General features: G+C 40.5%; 1 protein-coding gene across 1 annotated transcript in view; it reads right to left on the bottom strand.

Moving 5' to 3' along the window:
- Positions 1–13,271, bottom strand: part of nbas (NBAS subunit of NRZ tethering complex) — a 216,955-nt gene that overhangs the window by 65,366 nt on the left and 138,318 nt on the right. The window contains 4 exon segments of the mRNA XM_034234085.1: positions 1,932–2,115; positions 3,215–3,304; positions 7,747–7,937; positions 11,996–12,220. Coding sequence (XP_034089976.1) covers positions 1,932–2,115; positions 3,215–3,304; positions 7,747–7,937; positions 11,996–12,220 — 690 coding nt within the window.

Raw genomic sequence — 13,271 nt, 5'->3', positions numbered from 1 at the left:
CTCGTTTCAGAAGAAGTTGATTCATCTTTAACAAGATTAATTAACTGATCCCTTGGATGTACACTCGCTTAAGAGGGAAAGTGTGTGTGTGTGTGTGTGTGTGTGTGTGTGTGTGTGTGTGTGTGTGTGTGTGTGTGTGTGTGTGTGTGTGTGTGTGTGTGTGCACCCGCCTGCGTGTGTGTGTCTTTCGTCAGAGCCTGTCAAATGTCTGGAGTCCGCCCAATTAGTTCAAGAGCTCGGGCCCACACACCTTTCTGTCTACCTGCGCTGACAATGGCCCACGGCTTGGTGCATATATTTACACATTAATTGACCTGCGTGGGCCATTAATTAGACAGTCAGGAAACGTAATGACTAATCACTCAATGATACTGTAGGTAACACCAGGAAGAGGAATGGGGGGGGGGGCACGCATGTGCAAACACTCAGCATGCTTATACGCAGATACTTACTGCATTAAACACAACGGCAAATATACAGAGGATTTAGGCATGCTTACAAGCATTTATGTGTTGGCTCTAGACTCAGATAGACAACCAAACACATTTATTTTCATAGGAGAGACTAACATATGGCACATAAATAATCACTTTGTCTCTTTAAATTCAATTCCCATGCAACCAAACTGCATTCCTAAAAGACAGGATGACAGTCTCAGTTTCACAAACTTCCAATTTAAAAATGTTAAGGGTTAAATCATAGTCTGGAATAAAATAAGTATGTTCGTAACTTAACCTAACTAAACGTAAATCAACATTGACTCTCCGTTTAATACAGGACACAAACGGCAGAATTCTAGTTGAACGTTTCGTCTGTTTGATCCATACATCCAACCCGACATCCTCCATCAGCGGACATTGATTAGAGATGACTTTTCCAAAATCAACAAAATCCTGGAGAAAATGTGTTTCCTTGAATTGTAAATGGCAGGGCAGTTTTGTTGTATTATAACCTAATTTGTGTAGGAGACCAGTACTTTACTATTCTAGTAGAACTATGTCATGTATGGCTACAAACATAAGAGAGAAAAAACATTTAAATGGTCCCAGATTTCTTGGGAAATACAGAACACACAAGGTCATACTCATATTATAATGCCATTGAATGAGATTTTACCAGATGGTCTTTTATGATTCTTTAAATGTACGATTGCAAAGGTCTTCTGCAACTATGACAACTAAAATGTCTCTATAAATGACTGCTATCTGCATCATGCAATAGAATAAGTGAACCATGTTCTAAAAACACATTCAAATATGATGGTATGTTTGTGTTTTTAACATGTCCTGTTGTTTTTACCTCTTAGAATATTTAACAAACTGTACGGTGTCCTTGGGTGTCATGAAAGGCGTCTTAAATAAAATGTATCATTATTATTATTATTTATTATTAAATAGATTTGAATAGAGAGGATTTATGGGTTAAATAAACCACAGTCATGATTTCAGCTCAGTGTTAGCATGAGCTTTAGCGGCAGCATCAATAAACAAACACTAACTACATCTTACTTATCCCTTTAGCAGTAAACCTCTTTTATAGCTGAAAGCCCATAATGTTACATAATGAGAATGCATGTGTCAACATTCACGTGTTAGAATCGGAAGAGTGAGTCAGTTATCCTTCCTCTTAACATATTCACGACCCCATTCCGACTCTGCTCTCCTTCCTTCCACTTATCTCTTCCCCCCTCCCATCAATTTCAAGCACCATTTTTAAATGTATGACTGACGATTGATGTTATGACCTTGGAGAAAAGAAAAAGGGAAAAACATCCGGACATGTGTAGCGTCCTTCACATCAAGTACCAGTGTTATGTTTTTAAAGTGCTTGGGATTAAAGTTGTTTCTGAAGTAATGCATACTCAAAAGCTCTCAAATTCCCATCCTGTTAGTGAGGGACGGTGAGTAATGGCTGTGTGAGTCGCTCCGTACCTCTCTGTCTTTTAGAACCGCCTGAGTTCTGTAGAGCAGCAGGAGACGGACGTCGCTGTCTTGGAGGCTGAAGTTGCTCTCCAGGATCTGCAGCACGTCGATTCGAGGCCTCACGGGCAGCGTGGCGTCTCCGCAGAATGGATGCAACCACACCAGGAGGTCATCGGAGGTCAACGTGCTGTCACTGAGAGAGGAGAGGGGGGGGGGAAGGACAGCGGTGAGACAGGCTGAGGGAGGCAGAGGTAAAGAGACAGAGGTAGTCTTCAAGTGGCCGGATGTCTTATTCAAGTTCACGCTAATATATTCTTTAAACCTGGGAGAAATGTTCAACATAAACTTCCAATTTTGTTTAAATGTATGACTAATTAAAAAAAAAAAACATATATATGTTTGAGTCTTTGTTCAATTGACTGCAGGATGAACTCTGAAATTGCCTTTTTTATTACAAAATGTCATCGTTCTTCTTTAAATATATTAAGAGGTCCATCTTCTCCCGCTTATATTAAGAGGTGTTTTACAAAAAGACTTTAAAAACATAGGCCAATGTTTTACATAACTATTGACTGTGAATTGTGTTATGGATATAGCTGGTATGGCCCATGTACCTCCTCATTGACTATTTTCCATGTGTTGCTTTTAGGTACAGTATGTGTCCTAACATGTGGAACTGCTTCTACTGCCATCTTGACTTGAAAAAAAGAGAATAAAACCTTTGTGATGATCCCTTATGTAATTCTTAAAGCAAAATAAAAGCCCAACAACTGGTTTCATCTTCTTTTCTTTGCAATTCAGGCTATTGGTTGGACGGAACATTGGAAAGAGTCACTTTGGGATTTAATAACATTTTCTGATATATTATAGACTAACCAAATAATGAAGAAAATATTTGAATGATAATGAAAATATGTTTTAGTTGCAGCCTTCACCAGAGAGCAGAAAAAGGGAAATGCTTTGTGTTTAACTACACTGTCAGAGAGCAAATGAGGAGTCATTTTGTCACAGACCCATTTGTTTTATTTTTGATTTGTTTGGCTGACAGTAAGGCTATACAGTAGCAGGTGCTATCCAAATGTTGTCATAAAAAAAGAAGCTCCCAGGCATGTTGGCGGGTGTCTCTTGTCTAATAAACTATCAAAGTGGCATTTCACTGGCATTTGACATGGAACAGCTGTTAATTTCAGGCTTTGAACAGGGCTGAGAGATAGAGCAAGAGAAGAAGAGAGTTAGGATTAAAGTATGACAAAAGTGTGTGGTTTGCGTGTGTGTGTTAGTAGTTAACCTACCCACTCTGGACATTATTGTGCACAGCGGTCACCATGGCCTCCAGGACCCTGAGGGGTTGTGGGTAATTTGTCAGGGCGTCTGGGTCTCCACTGGAAAAACAAACCACATCACCACACAGATCTTACATAATACACTAATTAAGATAACATTTCCAAATTACCACAACGCAGAGGGGACAACAAGTGAGAGAAAAAAAGAAAATGGAAATCAAAGGCTTCTCTACTGAGGGACAGTGTTAGTTAAAAACATGTCTGGCAGCGATTAAATGTTTGAAGCAGCTTTGTAAAAATTAACCATCACGAAATTATTTAAAGTCCTACAGACATGAAGCAGAAAACATTTAAACCCGTTGCCATCGTTACAAGCTCCCAGAGCATGTTGGTGAAATGCACCCGCATGTATGATAATCTCTTCAATTAAATAAAATAAGTTTATCTCTTCAATAAGGTTTAAATGAAATGTACAGCTCATGATAGTAGGTGAGCATAAAAAGCTAATGTGGGATCTTTCTGTAGCGTCATTAGTGTATTTCTTGGTGCTGCTGTGGGTTCTGCTGCAGTGTGTGTGTGTGTGTGTGTGTGTGTGTGTGTGTGTGTGTGTGTGTGTGTGTGTGTGTGTGTGTGTGTGTGTGTGTGTGTGTGTGCGCGTGTGTGTGTGTGTACTGTATGTCGCAAGAATAGGGCTATTTTTCACGAAGACGGAAAGGGGGAGAAAAAGTGGTGATTTCCCCCGACTCTCTGCTGTGGTGCTGGCCTCATGTGCGCGGACATACACGCAAAGGTGCATACACACCCCAAAACACACACACAATATGCATTCGCTCCACCTACAAATGATCGGGCCAAAAGGTAGAAAGACGACGACGCAGCACTTTCTTTATTGCATTTTACCACTGACATTTTCTCTTCAAAGACACGCAAACACAGAGTAGTTATGACTGGAACAAAAGATGGCCATTAGTAGGAGACTTAGGTATGCCTGCTGCACCAGACTGAAAAACAAGAGCGGCTCATTCATACCTGCCAAACACAGAGGCCTGCAACAGCAAACACATACACACTCGTGTTTTTGTATTCACAGAATTTATTTTCCTTGAATGTGTCACACTGTACATGGATATGAATATCTCTTTATGCATTCAAGTATGACTCTGCATGCTTGAGTGTGTGTGTGTGTGTGTGTGTGTGTGTGTGTGTGTGTGTGTGTGTGTGTGTGTGTGTGTGTGTGTGTGTGTGTGTGTGTGTGTGTGTGTGTGTGTGTGTGTGTGTTTGGAAGGAGGGTGAGATCTAGAGGGGAACATCTGTATCAGGCTGCATTAACTATAAGAAGATAATGAATCAGATGAAGGAGGAAAGTGTGTGCGTGCAAGAAATGAGGGTGTGTGTTCATAGGTGATAGTCTCCACATGTCTACTTAACGAGTGTGTGAGCGTGCACAACAGTATGTTCGGCTGTGTGAGTGTGAGTGTGTGTGTGTGTGTGTGTGTGTGTGTGTGTGTGTGTGTGTGTAAAGGCAGGTGCCATCTATCTGCACCATGCCCCATTGAGCAGCCATAAAGAAGCGGGAAATGAGGCAGGAATATAATCAAGGCGATTGGCACTCATTTATCAAGCCAATCAGATGGCCCGATGATATCTGGCCCTGTCACTAAAGCTTTGCGGATTGGTCCATCATTGTCTTAGGGCATTAGTGAAAAAAACAAAAAAAACACCTCTGGAAAATAGCCTTTATTTGAAAGCCTATGCAACTCTGCTTACATTTTGTGGTCTTTGCATGTTAAATCCAAAACAGTCTGGTATTCTGCAGCCCTACACTCTAGCGTCTCTGTCGGGCTGAATCATCCCTCCTTCACCTTTGAATGCAGCGAGCAGGAAGGCACCAATGAAAACTGTGAGTCCAACTCCCAAAGGCAGCAACTGTAGATGCGATTCAACACTGCAGGAATTTGTTTTGACAGTGTTTTTTCCCACCGACATGCTGAGTGTCGGTGGGTAGGGGGTGTGTTTGGGTGGCCTTCAATACATTAGAAAACACCACATAAAGCCGAAGTAAGAGCTAGATATTTCTCTTAATATGACTTGTTTTATAAATACTATATATATTTAATTTGTATCGATTATTACCAAGCATCTATGAAAGGTGTGCATGTACATGATAATGTTTGACAATGTGCAACAGACAATATAATAGAGATTTGAATAAGGAAATAACGGAAATACAACTTGACATTTTCCTCCTGCCTTCGTTAGGTTTATCACTGTGGGTGGTATATTTGGTAGCACACAGTAAAAAAAGTGCCAGTGGCAGTGTCATTTTCTCAACGCTGTCCTATTATTACCAATTTCCAGAACAACTGAGGGCTAACAAGGGGCCGTACCAGTGTGCAACACCATTTATGATTTATAACCGAGTGAAAACACCAGTAATAAAAAAAACCTAGGATGTAGAATTGAGAGTCGTGATTTTAGCCAGAAGATGGTGAAGATCTTGGTAGTTTTAGAAAAGTAACTTAATTTGTGAATGTTCTCGCCATCTTAAAAAATATATTTTGAACTTCGTTAGTTTAAGGTTTTTCTTATCTAAAAATCCCTTTTTATTTTTTTTTTTTTTATGGGAAATGTTTTGTGTGCACAAACGACTTGTAAACGTGTGCGGTTGCTAGGATACCAGTGGAGACTCCAGGAAGTCACTGTTCCAAGTCTTACATCTTATTATTGCAAATTTCTGTTTGTTTTTTAAAACATATGTCAATTTAATTGCACTTCAGAGGTGCTGTTTTGTTTTTGTTTTTTTAGGACTGATAGGAAATGAAGGCAATATGTGTTGCTGTTTCTATTTTACATGCCAAGCTAAACAAATTTGAAACAGGACCAAGACTAAAATAAAAATAAATAGTGCAGTAGATAAAATCTAATCTTATATCTATCTTATCTATAACTTGTTGTCTACCCAAACTAGACTTAAACTATAAAGGATAAAAATGAGGCTAAAACTAATAACACTTTTTGGGAAAAGACTTGACACTGCTTGGATAGAAGGCAAAAAGGTGTGTTTTCCAAAAGTCCTGGGGCCTCATTTATAACGCCGTGCGTAGGATTCACGTGGGAAGGTTGCTTACGTAGTATAAATCCAAAAAATAGGTACAGACATTTTCCGACATTTTCCGATTCAGCAAACATTGCGTACCGGCGAGGAAAGTGCGTACAGCACTTCCTACGCCGGTTTCCCTTTATAAATCACAATCGACTCGAAATGCGGTGCAGTTTTTGCGGGCTTCACGTAACGCCCATATTTGCCTATAAATAGTCAAAGAAACGCCCATTCATTCATTCATTCTGACTGACTTTATGAAGAAGATCGCAGGAAATGACGACAGAACAGCTACAAAAGACATCTCACACCGTGTCAGATTTTGGTTATTTTGGGGAGGTGGAGATAAATCATATTGTTTGGTGGATGCAGTTTGAACCAGAGTAGCAGCATAGAGGTCGGATCGTCACCAAAATAAATAAATAAGTGGTCCGAAAAAGGTTCATGACAAAATAAATACACAGAGCCTTCCTCAGGCAGTGTGTTTGTACCGGGGACAGGAAACACCCCCTTGATGAGAGACTGTAAGAAATCCCTCCCTCCGGAGTGGAGTCATGACGACTGGATCTGAATTATGTTTTTGGATTTGGTGGTTTGTGTCCCAGCTGTCGATCAGCTGTGCGCAGCGTCTCCACTGCAGCCTGTGCATCTCAACACCAGTATCCACCAGTTAGAGGAAATACAACTAATGTGTTGTGTTATATTAGCTGTACAATTTACCATATATGGTGTTCTTAGCTTCCATACCTCCTGTGTTTTACGAGCGACTTATCAAGTCTTGGCAAACGGTATAAAACACGATTAAACATGATAGTATATAAAACCATGCTCGTATCTACACCTATAGAAATGAAAAACGGCGTCACTTTAGACGTAATTCTGTCCTCCTGCTTACCGCATCATTTATGAGAAAACATTTCATAACATGAACACAACATATTCGAGGTGGTTTTCAATAACATATCCGTATTTATTTCTTTCTCCAAGTTATGTGTTTGTGTGCACTGAGGAGTCTCAAACAGGCGTTTTGTTTAATCACTTTAAGATTGGCTTTAATCAATGTTTGAAAATGAAATTTTCATATATGATAAATGAGAGGTAACATTTTATTTATGGTATTATTTCCACATATTTCTCTCCATTCTTCCTTCTGCCAACGGTGTCGCAGTTTCTCGTCTCTCCCGTTGTTGTACTTAGTGCGTACGCATGGGTTAGAGTTTGCGTGGAGGACCGCATGTTTTCCCGTCAAGTTAGTATTTTATAAATCGCAAACATTGCGTAGAAACTGGCGTATGCCATTTTTTTTTGCGTATATCCCTTTATAAATGAGGCCCCAGATGTATTCTGCCAAGTTCACAGCCAAGCTCAGTTATGGTGCATGTTGTCAATCGGAGGATGTTGTGTAGTTTTGTATGTTCTAGAGAGGAAAAAGAGGAAATACCTGAGTGCGGCCACCACTCTCTCCACAGCATCACGCAGCACCGTTTTCACCGACTGGTTTAAGGGTCCAACAGCCACACGCAGAAGCTCTCCAATGAACTCCAGAGGCTTCCCATCGGTTGCCATGGTGACTGCCAGCTCATGTACTTTTGACCTCTCGGATCGGGATAAATCATAAAGTTGACTGTAAGGCTGGAATACAAACAAAACAAAAAAAACAACATGAGGTGTTAATGATCACAGACATTTTGTACCTGACATATTTCATTAGGGAAAAAAGAGAAACAAAGGGCAGTCTTAGAAAATACAAGCTTGATCAAATTGATTTAGACAAATGGAGATAAACACATTTGAGGTGGAGGAAAACTATTTAGAAGAGAAAAACAAAAAGGGCAGAGTGGAGGAAGTCTAGAGGGGTAGGAAGTACAAAGTTTTATGAGTGAAGTTTGTTGTTTGGTTCTTGGTTGTCTTCAGGTGTTTACCCAGAGGGCACCACTATCCTGAACCCGCTCACTATGTACTACCCAGCTCACCTTTTGCTTGTTTATCTCTCTTCCAATAAAAAGGGCTGATAAGCTTAACCTGGAGAATCCGAAATGGTATTTGGTGTGTATGTGAGTCAGTCTGAGTGTGTGTTTGAGTTGATGTGTGAATATTTAGGAGATACTTTGAATGGTAACATGTGTAATTAATCTGGATAATATCTCTCGTTATGAAAATCTTTGCCGCATGAATTATCCATAAACTAAAATACTACTTTTTTCCTTTCCAAATGTTCTATTTTTCTCTGTTAATACATACAATATTGTATTCTAATACAGGAAGAACTCTCACTGTTCAAATCCTGTATGTTTAAGGTCTCCTATTATGCAAAATCCTTTTATACAGAAACATCTGTCCCTTCTGCGTAAAGAGATTCTGAAAGTTTCCGGAAAAAAGATTCTCTCACATTTTGTCATGACCCATTTATATAAAAACCTGTCTGAAAATGAGCTGATCAGATTTTGGCCACTTTATGATGTCATAACGATTTTTTGGCTTGTGTAACCATTAGCCAATCACCAAGCAAGGTAACCCCCGCCCACCTTATCACCTGAATCTCCTCCTAGAGCACCATTGTGTTATTTTTAACCAAATTATCTCTCAGAGGGGCGTGGGGAGGGGCTCCTTATTTTCATCTAAAGTAACAGACAGAGGGGTTTATGGGTAATGCTACAATGATCTGTTTGGTGTTTGGAGCCAAACACTTCAGAGACATGTTTTGTATATATCTGAGACCTATAATATATTGATGAAAAACAGCATAATAGGAGACCTTTAATAGCAGCCGCTTTGGTCTGAATTCTGTTTGACGTCAATACAGCAAAATAAGAAGCTGCTACTGTAGGTGACACTAACAGTTCCTCTCGATTTTAAGATACAGGACTTCTAAGGCTGGTTGATAGGGGCAACTCCACAGTAAATGGAAAAGCAAGACGTGGCAAAAAAGTGTGCAGCTACTTTAATCACAGAAATGGGAGCGGGACATGTTTCCAAGATGCACAGCACTGCTAGTCATGCATAACAGGGAATCTACAGTTGTGTTGTCTGCCAGGGGAAAGAGGAGAAACATGGACAGTTGTTGCTGTGTCATGTTTCATTTTGGTGTCCCGGGTATCCCAGGACGGCAAACTTTTAGAAAAAAAATCTAAAAAGGGCTTGTGTTTAAAAACCTTTGCAGCTAACATATTCATCACTAGTTGCTGCTGGAGAGCTTACATTAACTGAGCAAAACATTAACATTCTTGGCATTGGACCCCATGTCACCTCTCCTGTTTGTAATATTCATTATCGGGATATTGGTATTCATGAAATATGGAGTCCCGAACTCAAAGTTAGTTGAATATCAATGGAATGAAGGAAACATGGATATTTGGATTATGTTGATTCTAAAAACATGCATAGCTGTGGCTAGGTGCTAGCTATGGCTAAGTGCTAACTGCAGCGAAATGCCTAAGAATGTCTTTGCAAATGTGATGGATGCTCCGATATCAGCGAGCTGTGGTCCAAAGCTTTGCCAAAAGTTGCTACTAATTGCAGCCAGAGAATACCCGCAGCCAATCAGTAAACAGTCCTGTGACTCCTGTGACATGTTGACCTAAGTTAGAAAGAATTTTATCCCATCTGAAATATCTGAACACGTCTCTCAGACACAGACAAATGTAATCATTCATTTAATTACTGCGGCGAGCTGTACTTCCCCGGTGCTTGGTATCTTTGCAGCGTTAGAAGAATAGAAAAAAACAAACAGCAATTGCTAGTGATGGTCATTTCGGGACACCCTGGTGGTGTGAGGGTTTGGATGCCACCACCAGTAATCTCTCAACTGTTGCTGTTGCCAATTAAGGCCAAAAATGCCCCAAAGGTATTTTATTTCTGGAAAAAACAATAGTAATTGTCTACAACAGCACTTCAAAGGCTCATCATTATTGCTTTTATACCGTACAGCATCTGATTCACTGTGCATAATATCATAGGAAGCTTCTAAAGACGAGCTGTACTGACTTCTCTACAGTATTTGCAATGTGCAATTTGCTGTCCTCATGGCAGGTCAATGCGCCTGTGGTGGATTCTTCTGCCATCCACTATTATTCCCAGCAGCTGGTCACGTACATTTGATAAATGGCCCCAGTGAAGCCAAATAGAGCCTACAGGGCTCCTTCTATCTATCTTTCACCACCTATCTGCCCTTTCCCGGTTCTTTTATCCTTTTTATCCATCTCCAAGGATATAATCGCTTCTTGCACCAGTAAAAGGGGAGTGACATTGAAGAAGTCTGTGTATGTGTGCACCTGTGAATTCACTCTACATTTCTGCCTTGCTGTGATGGTATCTTTTTCACTATAATGGAGGATATGTGAATTTAATCACAGATAAAACAGGCACTAAAAGGGATACACTTGCACAGTGTGGGGGTCAGATTTGATCAGTTTTTATAGCAACTTGCCCAAATCACAAGATCCCTTATCTATTGCCTGGCATTCAATACACCCACACCCGCACAAGCACAGAGAGGTGACAGTACTGTAAGTCAGCGTGACTTTGCGTAATGAGATACAGCATGATGTACGTACAGTATATGGCCATATGGCAGGGCTCAGTTCAAACAGGAGCCCATAGATTTACATTAATATATCCTTGACTGGTCCCTGTGAGGCGGGAAGCACTTAGTCAAGCAGAACCATCCCAGAAATACACACACACAAAACAGGGTGTGTGTGCCGGACCAAAGGTGACCCTATGAACAGGCGAGGGAAAAGGATGCGAGTGATCAAGTTTGTCTCAAAGGTTAAGAACTGGTCAAATTAGTTTCCGAGAATTACTTTTGTGTACCTCCTAATCAAGAAGAAGGAAGACACAAAAGTTAACCGTGTGTCTCCTGTAGGTGTGTAAGACACAGTACGTTATCATAAAATAGAGTATTAGCTCAATTCAAAGTTAGGATTCTGCCCTTCAAGTAATAAAATACTCTTCGGATTAATTAAGTACAGTGTATAAACAGGTGCACCTATTTGATGAAACCATTTGGGACTATTTTAAGGTGAGCAAGCATATGATTAGCCAGTTTTCAGAGCAGTTTTGTTATTGTTCTCTTTTATGTACATACTTGAGTATTTTGCTCAAGTACTTTCTCTTTCTTCTCCGCAACATCTCTTATTTTGTATTTGCTGCATTTAAAAAGAAGCTTAAAAATAAAGATTTTTGCAACAGCCTTTACTATCTTTCAGAATGTGTACAGACTAAAACATCAATCGAATAATGGTGGAAATAATCAATGGATTAAAACCATAATGTAAATAACTATTAGAAATCTTAGCTCTACCACCATGTACTATACTTTACGATACATCCTGCTTTAACATTAATGCACGAGTAAATATAATCCACAGATATCACAATGTGTTATTAGTACTTATATTTAGTAAGTAGCTAAAAAACACTGCTTGTAATGCAATGTCCAAGAATTTCCTACGCGAAGCCACCAGATTTACCTGCATTCGGTTTACAATCACTGACAATTTGCATTTCAAGCTGATCCATCTTCATAGATTATGCCAGGAAAGCACCATGGAATCCCTGCAGCAAACAATTTCACTGTCTTGCACTACTTGGCACACTACTTTATGCGTTCTTTTAACCTATCCTTTAGTACAAATTCAGAAAAAAATAACATCTCACTTTTAAAGGTTCAATGGCTTAAGTGTGTGTACCTGCTGGCTGTCTTTGAGGGACAGAATGAAGGCATGGCTCAGGGTGTCCAGGTGTGCCGTGGATTGCTTCAGGTGTGTTAGAGCCTCATCAAAAGTCATCCCCGCTGCGTCTGACCCCCCCTGCTCCCCGCCGCCTTCGCCCACTCTCTTCTTGCTCTTCTCGCCCAGCTGGCGCAGGGCTTTGGTGGCTCGCTTTATCACCTCCGACCTCGCCTGGATGCTCAGCTGGAGACAAATAGGATGGATGGAGAGATACAGGGGAAAAGGGACGGGATAAGAAGAGCAAATTGGGGTGAGGGTGGGAGTCAAAATTGAAGGAAGAGAGGAGAAGATAGATGCATAGGTTAAGTTATTTTGAATTTAACATGTTGAAAAGAGGAAGGTATAACCCAACATGTATGGATTGAAAAATCACAGCGGAAATGGGAAGAAAAGAGGCTTTAGTAGAAAATGTTACATTCAAGCATCAAGGTGCTGACAAGCTTCACACACATATTCACACCAGGAAAAACATGAATACAAATCCTCCAAGTTCACATTTCGACGCTACCTGAATGGTTTCCTGAAAAACCTGAAAAATGTCTTTTGAGGGTATATTTGTGAAAGCATTTGAGCCGGGATTGAGTCGCTTTATTTAAGCCAATCCGATTGACTTAAATAAAAGCATTTTTCAAGCAACATCTGACAAACCCTGAGACAAGGTTTCAAATCTGGCTGGAGGTTGAGCAGTGTAGTCAAGTGGAGTAGTGACTCCACTAAAGAACATTTCTCAGATCAATACCTCAGAGGGGGGGGGAAGTCAACACTCTGTCTCCCTTCAAATATAGTAGGAGGTAAAACAAGACCAATCTCACCCCTTGGCCTTATAGGAAATGGATCAATCCATTATGGGGGGCATTTGAGGTGGGAAAGGTCAAATGGATTCCCAACAGTGAGAGGGGTGGATATTTCCTCTTTGAGGGTTCAAAAGGAATAGAAAAAAAGGAAAGAAGAGGAGGGTAAGGGTAATCTTTATGTTAAAAAGCACAGTGGGAGAACAGTACCTGCTGGGAATTGGAGTTTAATTGGCTCTGAAGTAGAGAGGGATCAATTAGCTCTCCTTGTGTCTCTGGGAAAAGAGAGGGAGCCTAAGACAAAAGTGGAAGAACAGGAAGGTCTGGAGTGGGGGGGGGGGTGGCAGTGTGCCAGTATGAAGAAAAAGGGAAACCAGTGGGCTGCTTTTGATAAGGTGCGCCGAGGCACTTTCAGTCCCCTGTGAGACAATTGTTCAGAGTGC

This window comes from Gymnodraco acuticeps, unplaced genomic scaffold (assembly GCF_902827175.1).
Source record: "Gymnodraco acuticeps unplaced genomic scaffold, fGymAcu1.1, whole genome shotgun sequence".
NCBI classification, from domain to species: domain Eukaryota; kingdom Metazoa; phylum Chordata; class Actinopteri; order Perciformes; family Bathydraconidae; genus Gymnodraco; species Gymnodraco acuticeps.
This window is presented reverse-complemented; position numbering and strand designations above follow the sequence as displayed.